Consider the following 15,615-nt stretch of genomic DNA (forward strand, 5'->3'; position numbering starts at 1 on the left):
GTCACCAACCAGTCAGATTGTTGTTGTTCGATTGTGATAGGTAGATACAGGCCAGGGCCGTCCTTCTTACGTCTCACCTGCCTTCGGAGCCACGGCAATACGAATGCCACTACGTAGTCGACTAGACGAATACCTGTTCTTTGCCCCCTCCCTCTGACGCTTTTCTGCTTCGTTCACGCGGTGTGGAGGAGGAAGAGGAGGATAGGGAGGTGATGAAGGGAATATGACCGGTCCTGCTAATTTGGAGCTCGGTAGGCCACAAACATGCGTGCATCGAGGTTTGCTTGTTTGATGCTGCGAATCGATGTCTTTCTGCAAGGCTTCGCTAGACGGCACTTGTGGTAGGGTAGGTCATCTCTCCCTCCCTATGTGCACCCCCGGTGCAACGCTAACTTTTTTTTTTTTATTTTCGGTACTTTGTAAATGTCATTGACTCAGTGCATAGATTTATTCAATGTTAGCAGCCCAAAGAACCAATACTCTGCAGCCAAAGAAGACAGACACCCCTCCCTCACTTCCTTGGATGTGAAATTTTTATGAAATGATCGGTAATTAGTGAGCTGCCTGGTGCTTTCTGAACGCTCACAAAGCAGGAATGCCCGTGCGTTCGACCGCAGTAGCTACTATTTAGCAGTGGTGGTGGTCATTTGGTGGCGGTAAGGTACGGACGGTATGGGCATCATTTTTCCTCCCCCCTCTTCCTTCTTCCGTCTCTTTCCCTCACACACTAGGTACAGTACTTACCTGTCTATCTATCTGTCCGTCCGTTCCTCTTGTATGCTCACGCGGCAAGGTCGCTTTCCGACACGCGCCAAGGGCACACACACAGAAGAGCAGTTTGGTGACACAGGGAGAGAGGACTGTTAATTTTTTTTTCTCTCTTTCCCCGTCGTTTCTTTTTTTTTTGGTTGGTGTGAGACACATTTGAAGGGACCACTTACTATAATGGTATAATTACTGTCCCTATGAGACATGATTATCCCGTATTCGTTCTGGTTCAAGTGTGGCAGTTCACAGGAAAAGGGAAAAAATAGGAAGGGCAGAAAATTAAGTAGTTCGGTCAGAGGTCCCCAGTCCCCACACCACGCGAGCTGAAAAATGCATTAGTGACTACTGTCATGTTATGAACTCTCCGTTGTTGGTTCAACCAAGGGGGAAAGGCATTTCTAAGCCCCGGGAACGAAGGGTCGTTGTCATATCTCGGTACGGTTCTTTGGGAAGGGGGGGGAAAGAGGGAACACCTCGGAGATTAGGTTAGATCATTTATCAAGTTAAGGTCTGCCGGTCTGTCGGTCTGTCAAAGAGAAGTAGTGGAAAATCAAAATGTCAAATGCAAAGCGATGCGGAGTACAGAATAATATACAGATCAAGCTGTCGACTAGATGCTTACTGGTCTGTCTATCTGTACATTCCAGTTGCTCTCCCATTTTCTGTGCGGGGAGAAGGAGGGGGATGAAAATCAAGGAAAATTCTCCAGATCCTCCGGGTGGGAAGATCAACCGGTGACTGGACTACTAAAGGAACTGTCCAGCGGTAGCGATCCCTTGATAATAAATACTATACTACAATCTCTGAGGTTGAACGAGCGCTGTCTGTTTCGCAATTGCTGCTTGCTTCTTTGTTCACCGATGAGAGGCGTGAAGATCGCTATTGATCATATTGTCTCATCTAACCAATTTAGGCATCTCAGTAGACACAAAAGAAAGCGTAGTAAGTCAATAGTACATATACATAGTACCTACCTTACTCGGTGCTGAAGTACTCCATAACTTGGTGAGTACTCCGTGCAGTACCGCCAAACCCCCCTCTCCTCCCCTCCCTTCTCTCCATTGCATCCGATCACGCCTTGTTGTTTTGCCTCATCGCCGGGCGCGTTGCTTCCATCCAGCCTCATTTGACTTGCACACATGGGACTCGGACAGGCCCTTCTTATTCGTACTTTTTCTGGATAATTTTCTATCTTATCATTCTTCTCGTCCCCATCATTATTCTGAGAACTGTAATTTGTTGTCATTTGCTCTGTCGGACGGCACACACTATTATGATTGATTGTGTCTTCACACACACACACACACACACACTCTCTCTCTCTCTCTCTCTCTCTCTCTCTCTCTGCTGACTGATCCGACATCGTTTCTCTCCCCCCTCCCCCTTTAACTCTCTCTCCCAATAGTAATCCCATTTCTTCTTCCCTCCCCGCTCGATCTCTATTGCGCGCTGCGCTCTGTTTGGATCTACTTGAACCCGTCCATCTGTTGTCCGTCCGTTAATCTTACCCGGCTACTTTTCACCCAGCCTGTCGTCGGCTCTGGTTCCAACCTTTGAAACTAGGTGCCTTGCCTGCCTTAACCCACCGACCGACACTGGCAGAGTCCACCACCTACCTACCTGTCTGTCTGCCTACCGACTGTTTCTCAATTCTTCTTATTTTCCTCCCCTTTTTGATTTTACCCATCCATAATCCACATCTCCCGAGGATCAACAATTTCTTTGAGCCTTCTTGGATCTTCGCGCCTACTCCACTCCACCGGGATAGACAGAAGACGGACAGAGAGATAGACACACAAACCACGAACCCCCATGTCGTCTTGACACCGAGCCGATCTTCACCTTCACCTTCACCTTTACCTTTGCCTTTATCTACCTTCTTACCTTCTTTCAGAACATTCGTGTCACGAAACTACTCAACTCCCACTCTTGATTTCCCATCTAGGTAGGGAAGAACTTCTCTCTCTCTCTCTCCCTCTCTCTCTTTTCTTCCTCCCCCCATCACCGTCAATTCGTCTCTTGTGGCCGACATTTGCCATTTGCTTGCTTACCCACTCTTGCCTCCTCTCACTCTTCCACTCTTCCACATTTGTGCTGCCTTCATCCAATCATTCTCCCGCCGAGGCCAGTGCATTGATTTTCCATTATTTGCTGCTATTTTGCCCCCCTCTCTCAAGTCTCAACACAGCTTGTTGCAAAACTGCCTTCTCCCCTTTCCGTTGGAGTGAAATACCGAGTACTGCTGTTGCTGGCTGTTTCTCCCAACTCCGCTTTGCTGTCTAGTTTCGATTTTTTTTCTGTGTTCTTTTCTTATTTTTCTATTTACTCACATTTTTCTCTCTTTTTTTTGTATTTTTTTTCTCTCTCTCTATTGCCCACTCGCCATTCATCCTCAATCCTTTGTTATCTTTCTACCTCTTCTCATTCCTACTTTCTCCATTTCTCACTTTGATTTTCCCACGGCATTTGCCCATATTCTAATCTAATCACCCTTCGGAGTCGAGTCCCGGTCACACCCCCAATAAATTGACTTTCGACTTTTCCCCTCCTGGCGTTCCCCTCCGCCCGCTTCCCTTTCTTTGCCTTGTCTATTATTCTGCCCTTGGCTTCTTCCCTCCCTTTCTTTATCCTTTTGACATTCACACCGTTACTCCCTTTTAATTGCTCCATCTTTTTCATTCCCCCTTTCTCATATGCAGTGTCACAGTCCTTAAGCCCGTCATCGGATCTCCCCTCCCGGAACAAAAAAAAATCTCTTCTCGCCGCTTATACATATGTCCCCATCGGACTGAGAAGTCCTAAGGCATAATGGCTGGCGCAGACGAGACGCTCGCGGCCGCTACTGCCATCCTCAGGGAGCTCGCCAGAGAATCTCCCGGTGCTCCCCCCTTCGACTTTGAATTCTCCCACACCTCATCTACCAATGGTTGCGACTCGAAAGTGGCCAAATTACCAGGAGAAAAAAGCGCGGCAAAAGTAGCATTCGAACAGGAATTGGAGGCTTTGGTCCGACGGGTTCACCATCTGGAATTTCAATCTGTCAGTCATCGATCACCCCCAGGAATCACCCTCAAGGCCTTTCAGCCCACCCTCGTCCCTAGCGAGACCGATCCCGAGACCCCTTGGGCATTTGGCCTCCCACGCTTGGCATCCTCTGACGGTTCTGACTCTTCTTGTCTTATACAGCAACACAACCCACATCGCTCCCATGGATCAAGGCGATCAGCTCCCGGACCGGAAGATGGTGAAGCGGAGGAAGACATCGATGATGAGGACAGCGATGAGGACGAGGATCTGGGCTCAAGGACACGTCTAGTACGCGAGGAGGATATCAGTTACTTACGAAATCATGTGCAGAAACAGGCGGAGGAAATAAGCTTCCAGAAGGACATCATCGCTCAAGTTCGGGACGAGTTACAGCAGCAGGAGGAACAGACTCGCAGGGCTCTCACCAAGGTGGAAAACGAAGATGTCGTGCTATTGGAGCGAGAGCTACGTAAGCACCAACAGGCCAACGAGGCTTTCCAGAAAGCATTACGGGAAATTGGCGGGATCATCACGCAGGTTGCCAATGGTGACCTGTCGATGAAGGTGCAGATCCACCCCTTGGAAATGGACCCTGAAATCGCCACCTTCAAACGTACGATAAACACTATGATGGACCAGTTGCAAGTCTTTGGTAGCGAAGTGTCCCGAGTCGCACGCGAGGTCGGTACGGAAGGTATCCTCGGCGGCCAGGCGCAGATCACAGGGGTGCATGGTATCTGGAAGGAATTGACCGAGAACGTCAACATAATGGCCAAGAATCTCACTGACCAGGTCCGTGAAATTGCCGCAGTCACCACGGCAGTCGCCCACGGAGACTTGAGTCAGAAGATTGAAAGTCGGGCGCAAGGTGAAATTCTGGAACTTCAACAGACGATCAATACTATGGTTGACCAACTTCGGACATTCGCCACGGAAGTCACGCGGGTCGCGCGTGATGTCGGTACAGAAGGTGTTCTTGGTGGACAGGCTCAGATTGAAGGGGTACAAGGCATGTGGAACGAACTCACGGTGAACGTTAACGCCATGGCAAACAATTTGACTACGCAAGTGCGTGACATTGCAACAGTCACCAAGGCGGTCGCAAAGGGTGATTTGACGCAGAAGGTCCAGGCCAACTGCAAAGGAGAAATCGCGGAGTTGAAAAACATTATAAATTCCATGGTGGACCAATTGCGGCAGTTCGCCCAGGAAGTCACTAAGATCGCGAAGGAGGTCGGTACAGATGGTGTTCTCGGTGGTCAAGCAACCGTCAATGATGTGGAGGGTACATGGAAGGATCTGACGGAGAATGTCAACCGCATGGCCAACAATTTGACGACCCAGGTCAGAGAAATCGCAGACGTCACCACTGCTGTCGCCAAGGGTGATTTGACCAAGAAGGTTACTGCCAACGTCCAGGGTGAAATACTCGATCTGAAGAGCACGATCAACGGCATGGTGGACCGGCTGAACACCTTCGCTTTTGAAGTTAGCAAGGTCGCTCGCGAAGTCGGCACAGACGGTACCTTGGGTGGCCAGGCCAAGGTCGATAATGTCGAAGGAAAGTGGAAGGATCTCACCGACAACGTAAACACCATGGCCCAGAATTTGACCTCCCAGGTGCGAAGTATCTCGGACGTGACACAAGCTATTGCCAAGGGTGATCTTAGCAAGAAAATTGAGGTGCATGCCCAGGGAGAAATTCTGACGCTGAAAGTTACCATCAATCACATGGTGGACCGACTGGCTAAATTCGCAACCGAGCTGAAGAAGGTCGCACGCGATGTCGGGGTCGACGGAAAGATGGGTGGTCAAGCTAATGTGGAAGGAATCGCTGGTACCTGGAAGGAGATCACGGAGGACGTGAATACCATGGCAGAGAACTTGACCTCTCAAGTGCGTGCTTTTGGTGAGATCACCGATGCTGCAACCGACGGAGATTTCACCAAGCTTATCACGGTCAACGCTTCCGGTGAGATGGACGAGTTGAAGCGCAAGATCAACAAGATGGTCTCCAATCTCCGGGACAGTATTCAGCGTAACACGGCTGCTAGGGAGGCGGCCGAATTGGCCAACCGCACCAAGTCTGAGTTCCTGGCAAATATGAGTCACGAGATCCGGACTCCCATGAACGGTATCATCGGTATGACGCAGTTGACGCTGGATACGGACGACCTCAAGCCTTATACCCGCGAGATGCTGAATGTTGTACACAATCTTGCCAACAGTTTACTGACCATCATTGACGACATACTCGATATCTCGAAGATCGAGGCGAACCGCATGGTCATTGAAAGCATTCCATTCACTGTGAGGGGAACCGTCTTCAATGCTCTTAAGACTTTAGCGGTGAAGGCCAATGAGAAATTCCTCAGTCTCACGTACCAGGTCGACAACACTGTTCCTGACTATGTCATCGGTGATCCTTTCCGCCTGCGCCAGATTATCTTGAACTTGGTCGGCAATGCAATCAAGTTCACTGAGCATGGTGAGGTGAAACTCACCATCTGCAAATCCGATAGAGAGCAATGTGCAGCCGACGAGTATGCCTTTGAGTTCTCAGTATCCGATACAGGAATCGGTATTGAGGAGGACAAGCTGGATCTCATCTTCGACACTTTCCAGCAAGCGGATGGCTCGACAACGCGGAGATTCGGTGGAACTGGTCTTGGATTGTCCATCTCAAAGCGCTTGGTGAACTTGATGGGTGGTGATGTTTGGGTCACGTCCGAGTATGGTCACGGCAGTACATTCCATTTCACCTGCGTCGTGAAATTAGCCGATCAGTCTTTGAGTGTCATTGCGTCGCAACTCATGCCGTACAAGCACCATCGGGTCCTCTTCATTGACAAGGGAGAGAACGGTGGTCAGGCCGAGAATGTTACGAAGATGCTCAAGCAGATCGACTTAGAGCCTATTGTTGTGCGCAATGAGGACCACGTACCGCCACCGGAAATCCAAGATCCCTCTGGCAAGGAGTCCGGCCATGCTTACGATGTGATTATCGTGGACTCTGTAGCGACTGCCCGACTGCTGCGGACATTCGATGACTTCAAATATGTCCCTATTGTCCTCGTCTGCCCCTTGGTGTGTGTCAGCTTGAAGTCCGCCCTTGACCTCGGTATCAGCTCATACATGACGACGCCATGTCAACCAATTGATCTCGGCAATGGTATGCTGCCTGCTCTGGAGGGCCGTTCCACGCCCATCACGACCGACCATTCTCGCTCGTTTGACATTCTCCTGGCGGAAGACAACGATGTCAATCAGAAATTGGCCGTCAAGATTTTGGAGAAGCACAACCACAACGTGTCTGTTGTCAGTAACGGTCTCGAGGCCGTCGAAGCCGTGAAGCAGCGTCGCTACGATGTCATCTTGATGGATGTGCAGATGCCGGTAATGGGTGGATTTGAAGCCACCGGAAAGATCCGTGAGTACGAGAGGGAGAGCGGCCTCAGCCGAACCCCTATCATCGCGTTAACGGCGCACGCCATGCTGGGCGATCGAGAGAAGTGTATCCAAGCCCAGATGGATGAGTATCTGTCCAAGCCTCTGAAGCAGAACCAAATGATGCAGACCATCTTGAAGTGTGCTACCCTAGGTGGTTCCCTTCTGGAAAAGAGCAAAGAATCGCGAATCTCCAGCAGCGGCGAGATGCATCCCGTCCATCACAGCCCCGCCGATGGCAAGCATCAGCGCCCAGGTATGGAGGCGAGAGCCTTGACCGCATCAGGCGCCATGAACGGTGGTAGTCTGGCAAGCCCGACTCTGGAGAAGGAAGACCTGACCATGGAAAGGGTAAGTTGCTCACGGCATATAAAAGTTTGCTCATACTGACCAAGCACACAGGCACTGTTGCGGTCCAACAGCTCGTGAGACGATTTCAAGATTCTTCCATTCCGCTTGTTTTTTCCTTTTTCATCTTTCGAGTGGCTTCGATACAAATCATATACCCTATCCCTTTGCGCGCCTGTACGAAATGTTCACTGGCATAGTGACTTCTACGTCTTTCATTCAACATTCCTCCATCGCATCATCTCAGTTGCACATGTGAGTTTTGGGAGCCTAACTCACTGAATTTCATGTGCGACTGAACATACCCAGCTCTCGCTATTGTCTCCCCCTCCCCTGTCTCCTGCTTCTCGGTCGAATCCTCCATCTTTGCATACGTCTGGTTGCGAGTAACCATTGTCGACAGTTCTAGCCTTGGCCATTTATGCGTTGTATCTGACACGTTTTCGCGTATACTATATCTTTTGTCTGATCTCGGATTGTGATTGTGACCTGTAAGGCCCATGTGTCTCTGTGTGGTGTTTTGTGGCGCATGGAAATTTTATTCTATGACTTAGTGGGAGCGAGAAGGGATGGAGGGAGAGGCGGCGCGGGCTGCTCTTTTCAATTTCTGTCCTGAACTATACTACATGTTCGCATGGAATGAAGATTGGCATGAGTTTGACTCCGCAACCACACCCACCAAAAAATCTCCCTGTATGTCTGTAACTGGTTGCAACTTTTTTGTTACTCTTGCATATGTTTCTCTCCACCTTTTCCACTTTCCACCAGATTAAGTCTTTATTATATTGAGGTGTTTCCGGCATCACCCTTGATGTTCTAGCCCTTTTTTTCCCGTCTACTCTATTTTTCACATCTGGGGATGTGCCATTCTTCCTTCTCAAAATCTGTATTGTATTTAAACCTATATTACTTCCCTTCGCTTCTAGCCCCATCAGGAGATAGGATTTGAGTCAGATACTCAATCTATATTTGGACTGAACAAGTGTATCATTACATGGATTTCATAGGCACCATGGGTATCGCAAGCACCATAGAGACTACGAAATACTATGAATATCACTACCTACGCACCATAAATATCATAAACCACCAACTTACAACCCGGAAGACGAGGAACGAGCTAGCTATAGCCTGGCGTGGCGTGACGTGCATTGAAGAAGGAGCCAACTTTTTTTTTTAAATAACCGCGACCCCTCCATTATTGAAGAGGATATCAGATTCGAGTCCAGACTCGAAAACAGAGAGATAGTAGCAATATCAGAAGAGAAGAAACGAGGAAACGAGGAAACGAGGAAATCAAGCGAATTACATGATCATAATCATTCACCAATGAGCGTTTGTTCGCTACCCCCAAGCCCCAGCGATACTACGGACCCAACACACACCGCCCTTTTGACTTTCGAAGATTTTCAAGTGATTAGATCAGATCATACCAAGACGTCGCCAAGGTCCCGCCGAATCACGGGGAATCGGAACTCGTGGTGGCGTGCGGCTAGGTGTCCCGCTGGTGCTGCTGGAGCTGGAGCTGGAGCAGGCGGGTGTGGTGGTGGCTGTGAGGGACGGGATGACGACGACGACGACGATGATGATGGTGACGCCCGGGAAGAAGAAGGTGACGGGGCGAAGAATGATCCCGTTACGGTGGTGGAGGAGATGTGTGTGGGCGTTTGAGTGGAAGAAGAGGACGGTGAAGGAGGAGGGGCCGGGGGATGCGGTGGTGCATGTGATGACGACTCAGATGGCTCTTCTTCTTCGTCTTGCTCGATTTCGGGTGGGAAATGGGGCATGGGGAAGGGGATGGGCATTGTTGTGGGAAGTGGAGGGTGAAGGAAAGGGAGAGAAGTAGGGGGGATGGGGAAGGAGGTGGGAATCGGGAAGGTTGCGGGTGGTGGACGGGGAAGGGAGGTAGGGATTGGCGCGGAACCGGGGCCCGGGATGGGAAATGCATGGATGGGGATGATGCTGCTGCTGCTGCTGCTGCTGCTGGATGATGGGATCTTCGATAGGGTTGTCCGTGACGGTCGAATGGTGCGGCTGCGAGTGCGAGTGCGAGTGCGAGTGCGCGTGCGTGTGGTGATTGTGCGTGTTGGTCGCGGGGTTTTTGTTTCGATACCGCCGCCACCACTTGTGACACCAGGGCTGGGATGGAACCCAGGGATAATGCCTTGGCTTGCGATGGAGAGGATGGAGATTATCCCGCTGCTCGGCGGGGGCTGTACTGGCGCAGTGGAGGAGGATGCCGGGATACAGATGGGGAGGTCTTCGGGGAGAACGCAGATCAGGATGTCTTCTTCTTCCTCTTCCTCCTCCTCTTCGGCCTCCACTTCGTCGTGGTAGGTGTTGGGAGCCGCGCTTGGAGTCGCGCTTCGAGTGAAGCTGGCTGGTAGGACACCGCTGCCGTGGTTGATTAATGCATGTCTTGGGGTGAGGATGTGCACTGTAGTTCGGCTGCTGCTGCTGCTGCTGCTGCTGCTGCTGGAGCTGGAGCTGGAGCCGCTCACGGTTACTGTGACCGTGTGGACTGAGGGACAGGGTGGACACTGCACAGATGGGCATGCAGGCTCGCTTTCTTTCGGCCAAGGCGTGGGCTCGGGCAGGATCTTCGCCGAACTGCTATCGGGAGATGCAATCTTGCTAGGCTCTGAAACCGGGAGGGAGTGAGTGGGGTGCACGACGCCTCCTGACGAGGTAACGTGAATACTGCTGCTGCTGGAGAGAGGAGGACGTGGGATATGCTCGGGAGTACCGTCATGAGGTGTAGGTGTTTCCGGGACGCCGTCGTGAGGCACGGAGGGGAATGGGTGTGGTGGAGGTATAACAGGCTCAGAGGCGGAAGGCACCACTCCAAGGGGGATGTGAACAGTCTCGGACGACGTGAGTGTAGCCGTCAGTGAGATAACTGGGGGGAATGGGTGGATTGGACGAGCATCTTCATGGTCTCCGTCTCCATATGCAGGTATGGCACTCGGTGTGGCTGAGTGAGATGGATGCACGACACTTTCAGAAGAGGAAACGGGCGTGCTCGAGGTGGAGTTCCCTCCTTGAGATGCAGACACAGAACTGGAAGATTTGGTTCCTGTTGTGGAGAGAGACCCAGGATTTCCTGCAAGGATTCCTGGATACTGAGGAACAGCTGCTACGCGGGGGCCAAGAGCCCAGAAGGTCAAGACCACTGCTAGAATCTGCTTGGAGGAGGGCATCGTAGGCTGGCAATAATGTTGATCTTTCCAAAGGATGTTTACCGAGGGCAAAACGTGAAGCAAGGCTGGCAGGCCAGACCGTCTCATGTCATGGAATCAGTGGCATATATAGGAACTCTGATGACTTTGTCTATATGTAATCCGGGAAGCGATGTGTAATTTCCTTCCAACCCCTCAGATTAAAAATCCAATGAGCTTAAATTGCTCATCATGACAACAGGCATGTGTGATGGCTGGCCGCCGTAGGTTTGTTGGGCAGACCTCGTCGGAAGTGAAGTCCGCAAATAGACGTCCGGCTCGCCTCATGGTATCGCGAATGGACAGCTGCATGCATATCTATACCTATTGTTTCTGCGATGTGGCTCAAAGCCTCCAAAAATGATATTATTTATTAGACTGGGAAGTAAGATTGATACCCATCTATGTCATAGTTTAGTAGATCACGAAAGCCTGGCGCCAGCCGACACGGACCAACTTGGCTGCAGTAACGCAAACAAGACCAAGGGCATAGCAGCAGATTGTAAAGGTGATGAGACCCCAGTATTTCCCATTGCACCGGGAAAGAATCACACCAGCGATAGGCATGCCAGTAAGGGTTCTGGAATTCTCGTCATTAGCCCTGCAAAATCCTTATTAGACAGTGGGGAATCGCCTTACCCAAAACTGACGATCGTGTACGCTGTGGCATAGTATCTGCCGTAATTCTCAATCTTGCAGAGCTGAGAGATACAGACTGGCGTAAGACTGATGTTACTGCCGCTTGCAAATCCAAAAATGACACAGTACACAATCATAACCGGGACACTGTTGCTCGCTGGAAGCCAGAGGCATGCGTTGCATACAAGACACAAGGCAACAGTGACGATGAGAGTATTGAAGCGGCCCAGATAATCAGCGACAAAGCCAGGAATACCTCGTCCGAAGAACGAACCAGCGTTCAAGATCGCGAGCATCTGGTACGACAATTTTGTCGACACGCCATTATCCAGTGCGTAGGAGGAGATATAACTGATTGGGACGAAAAGACCCCATTCGATAAAGAAGATCCCCAGGGTTGTGAGAGTGAATACAGGATCCCGAAAGATACGGAAGTCGGGAAGAACGTTTTCTTTCGAAGCCGGTTTCTTGGGCAACCGGGATTTGATGAGCAGGCATGCTGCTAGCAGCGTGACGAGACAAATGAGAGCAATGACTCGAGTTGCCCATGCCCACCCTATTTTGGGGAATAGAGCTTCCAGTGCCAGGGGGAAAATGACGCCACCAACGGAGCCACCCGTTGCGGCGATGCCCGTCGCGATTCCGCGCTTCTCGTTGAAAAAGTGTCCGATGGCAGAAATTGCTGGCGTAAACAGCAACGAGGCCCCGATACCCCCTGCGACACCTATTACTAGCATGAAGTGCCAGTACTGTGTGCAAAACCCCAAGGCGATCATCATCGCCATGATCAGCACAGCTCCGGCGCAGACAAGAAACCGGGGTCCTTTAGCATCGAAGATAGGGCCTATCTGGATGCCGCAGAAGAAGGTCAGGAATGCGTAGACGCCAAAGATCCACCCGATGTTGCCAGAGCTGTAGTCCTTCAGTTGGTGGCTCTCAATGTACGCCTGTAAAGTACCGATGGTATTCACTAGACCAAGAGAGCCAACGAGGCCCATGAAGCTCCCAAAGACTACCAGCCAGGCTTCTAGTCCACCTTCAGGATAGGTGTTGCCATCGGCATCAGTCGTTCCGACAGTCACTGGGACACTATGCGCTGAATCGTCCGAAGGAAATTCGCCAGTTGAAGGCCTGTATAGACCGCCTTTGAGCGACGTTGGTGCACCTTGTGGGAGGCCATCGTTGATTAGGGTGTCCGGTTGTTTCTCCTCAAATGCTGGGGTTGTCGTTTCACTCAAGTCATTGCGCTGCGTGGTGTGTGCAGTTGACTCGACGCGCGCATTGTCCGAGGACTCGAAGTTCGTCGCCATATCAATTGCGGTACCGGCGGCAAGGTGGACCACAGACGATTCAGAGGGGGAAGCTTATTTCGTTCCCGTGTTTTCAAACGGCCAGTATAAAAGTTGAAAGAGATACAGCGGGGAAAGGGCAGATGGAAGGCACCAGGAATTAAGTAGAAGTTCTACAAGGAAAAAGCAACCCTCCACAGGACAGTCTGCCACCAGTCTTCAGGTGTAAGCAAATATGCCCGAACGAAACAACCAGGTACCCTGGGAAAGCATGGCGGCAAAAGAAGAAAAAAAAAGTGGGAAGAGAAAAGGTGTGGATGGATATTGGATACTAAGCTAGCCGGACAACCGATTAGTGGGTGGTATCCAGTGCTCCACAGTGGGGAGAAGGTTGTTTGCTTGGGCCTCTCTGCTTCTTCTCTCATACTGCACTTACTATGAGCAATTACTCCACAACTTCAGAGTCTCAGACTGACCACAAATCATGTATCATGGTGATAGACCGCTGAGAAGCGAGGCCAATGACCCTGTCGAGTCGGTTTGTAAGAGTTCAGGGTCTGGCTGTGTCTGCTCTCTTGGCGAGGCAGAACATACGCTAAACGCCATTGGGAAGGTGGAACGAGAAAGAGGAGATCGAAGATGAACTGTATCCTGGAGTCAGCAACCAAACAGGCTTGTGACTCATACTTAGAAACTCAGAAGACAGACAAAGGAGAAGAAGAGATGGAAGGGAGGCAGAGGAGCGGTGGAGGTTCTAAGATCGAAACTGAGGGAGCCTTGAACCTGAGGACATTACGTAAGGTAGGGTCCTAACACTGGCCTTTTTGGGCAGGGGTGCTTCAAGCCCTGAGCCTGTGCTGCTGTTACTCCAAGGTAAGTAGTCTGTCTTATCATGCAGTTTGTTTCATATTCTCTTTCCCTTGTTCAGGTTGCTGTACGAGCCCTGTCACCGACCACCATAGGCTCATCAACGTGCAAAGATTGGACCAGGATGCTAGTATTGCACAACAGAGGAGGTGAAGGATGTGCAAGTAGCCGTAGGAGTAGGCGCCACATACTAACACTCGATACAGAAGGAAATGAAGCCCCATGCTGTGTGACTGCTCACGTATGGCTGTCAGTCACCACCATTGCCCTGTTCAACGTTTGGGCATCTCGGCTCCGGAAGTAGCACATCCCCAACTGTTCAACATGTTCGAGTGGGATGATGTCCCTGTAGTATCAAGGCAGGCTTTTTCGCATTCGAACCCTTTACGATGTTCTTTCACACACTGTGTATACCTGAATCACCCATATTTGTAGTATCGCACCCCACGATGGCTGGTATCATGCCAGACATTCCAGGACCGCACATCAGCGAGCAACCAGTTACACTCCGCAACTGGCACCGCCATATTGCTTGGTTTAACACGACTTTTATCATTATAATACCGTTATTTGGCTGCATTGCCGCTGTCTCCACACCCTTGCGACGACCGACTGCCATCTGGGCTGTGCTCTACTATATTTGGACTGCGCTGGGTATTACCGCGGGCTATCATCGGCTTTGGTCACATAGAACCTACGAAGCGTGAGTTCTTCTCTGTGTATGAACTGGCTCCAGAGCTCCGGCAATTTGTACATATGAGCATGACTGTTGACGGGCATTCCATCTTCAAGCGGCCTACCGCTCAGAATTTTCCTGGCCTGTGCCGGTGGAGGCGCCGTGCAAGGCTCGATTCGCTGGTGGAGTGCGAAACATCGTGCCCATCACAGATGGACTGACACAGAGAAGGACCCCTACAATATCCGAAGGGGCCTCTTATACTCCCATGTGCTATGGATGATACTGAAGCAGGACCCCAAGCACTGTGGTCGGCCAGATAACTCTGACTTGAACGAAGATCCAGTAGTCATCTGGCAGCATCGCAATTATATCAGATTTGTGCTTGGCTTTGGTTTGATCCTACCGATGGTCATGGCTGGCTTGGGGTGGGGTGACTGGAAGGGTGGCTTGGTGTATGCTGGCATCTTGAGGATGTTCCTATTCCAGCAGGCGACGTTCTGTGTCAATTCATTGGCGCATTGGCTGGGAGATCAGGCCAGTTCTCATGTGCATTGGCGAAGGAAGCCTGATCTGCTGACAAGCTCTAGCCCTTTGACGACAGGAACTCGCCTCGCGACCATATTTTTACCGCGTTGGTCACACTTGGTGAGGGCTACCATAACTTCCACCACGAGGTAAAGCTATCCGCTTGAGGACCGGATACCAATTCGAGATTTTTAGGGATCGTTGATAGTAACTTCTGGGTTGCTAGTTTCCCTCGGATTATCGCAACGGCATTGAGTGGTGGCAGTATGATCCCACCAAATGGGCTATATGGACCTGGTCCAAGTTCCGTCTGGCCTCGAACCTCAAGCGATTCCGCACCAATGAGATTGAGATGGGCCGTGTGCAACAGATGCAGAAGAGACTTGATCAGAGGGTAGCCACTCTCAAATGCAGTATTCCTCCGAATTAGCTGCAGGTAGTCGACCGCAATCAATTTGTCGTAGATGTGCGGAATGGAAACGTGGTGATTGCTGTTCCGGCTCTGCACATGACGCGACAAGAACCGTCTGTTAAATTCTCATGGGAAGGGAGCTGCTTTTTCGAATGTTAGCCAGAGCATGTGCACAAGCGGATTTTGACATTGCCAATTGAGGTACAGCCCCTTTGTATGTATTGGTGAGGAGGAAGGGAAGGAGGAAGAGGGATGATCTTAAGGGACATCATTGCAATTGGACGAACATGGGATTGTTCTGCTTAGAAAGTCTCTTGACTGGTCAGTCTAACACATTGTGCTGGAGCCTAATGATGATTGTAGATGACCTGTGGTTTTCATTCCACCCGTCGAGCC

General features: G+C 50.7%; 4 protein-coding genes across 4 annotated transcripts; 2 read left to right on the forward strand and 2 right to left on the reverse strand.

Moving 5' to 3' along the window:
* Positions 1-3,576: 3,576 nt before the first annotated feature.
* On the forward strand, positions 3,577-7,671 carry tcsC (putative two-component osmosensing histidine kinase (Bos1); the record flags this gene model as incomplete). The annotated part of the gene is made up of 2 exons (XM_020200745.1): positions 3,577-7,593; positions 7,645-7,671. The coding sequence occupies 2 exons, from the start codon at positions 3,577-3,579 to the stop codon at positions 7,669-7,671; spliced, it is 4,044 nt and encodes a 1,347-aa protein (XP_020059420.1).
* Positions 7,672-9,017: 1,346 nt separating this feature from the next.
* ASPACDRAFT_40400 (uncharacterized protein) lies at positions 9,018-10,790 on the reverse strand (the record flags this gene model as incomplete). Its single annotated transcript, XM_020200746.1, has 1 exon — positions 9,018-10,790. The coding sequence occupies one exon, from the start codon at positions 10,788-10,790 to the stop codon at positions 9,018-9,020; it is 1,773 nt and encodes a 590-aa protein (XP_020059421.1).
* ASPACDRAFT_76156 (MCT family MFS transporter) lies at positions 10,749-12,989 on the reverse strand. Its single transcript, XM_020204653.1, has 2 exons — positions 11,448-12,989; positions 10,749-11,388 (listed from the first exon to the last, which is right to left on the reverse strand). Exons 1-2 carry the CDS (start codon positions 12,755-12,757, stop codon positions 11,223-11,225), a joined length of 1,476 nt encoding a protein of 491 aa, XP_020059422.1. The 5' UTR covers positions 12,758-12,989; the 3' UTR covers positions 10,749-11,222.
* Positions 12,990-14,064: 1,075 nt separating this feature from the next.
* ASPACDRAFT_23720 (acyl-CoA desaturase) lies at positions 14,065-15,237 on the forward strand (the record flags this gene model as incomplete). Its single annotated transcript, XM_020199218.1, has 4 exons — positions 14,065-14,306; positions 14,396-14,828; positions 14,870-14,956; positions 15,034-15,237. 4 exons carry the CDS (start codon positions 14,065-14,067, stop codon positions 15,235-15,237), a joined length of 966 nt encoding a protein of 321 aa, XP_020059423.1.
* Between the last annotated feature and the right edge of the window lie 378 nt (positions 15,238-15,615).

This window comes from Aspergillus aculeatus (genome assembly GCF_001890905.1).
Source record: "Aspergillus aculeatus ATCC 16872 unplaced genomic scaffold ASPACscaffold_3, whole genome shotgun sequence".
In the NCBI taxonomy this organism is placed as follows: Eukaryota; Fungi; Ascomycota; class Eurotiomycetes; order Eurotiales; family Aspergillaceae; genus Aspergillus; species Aspergillus aculeatus.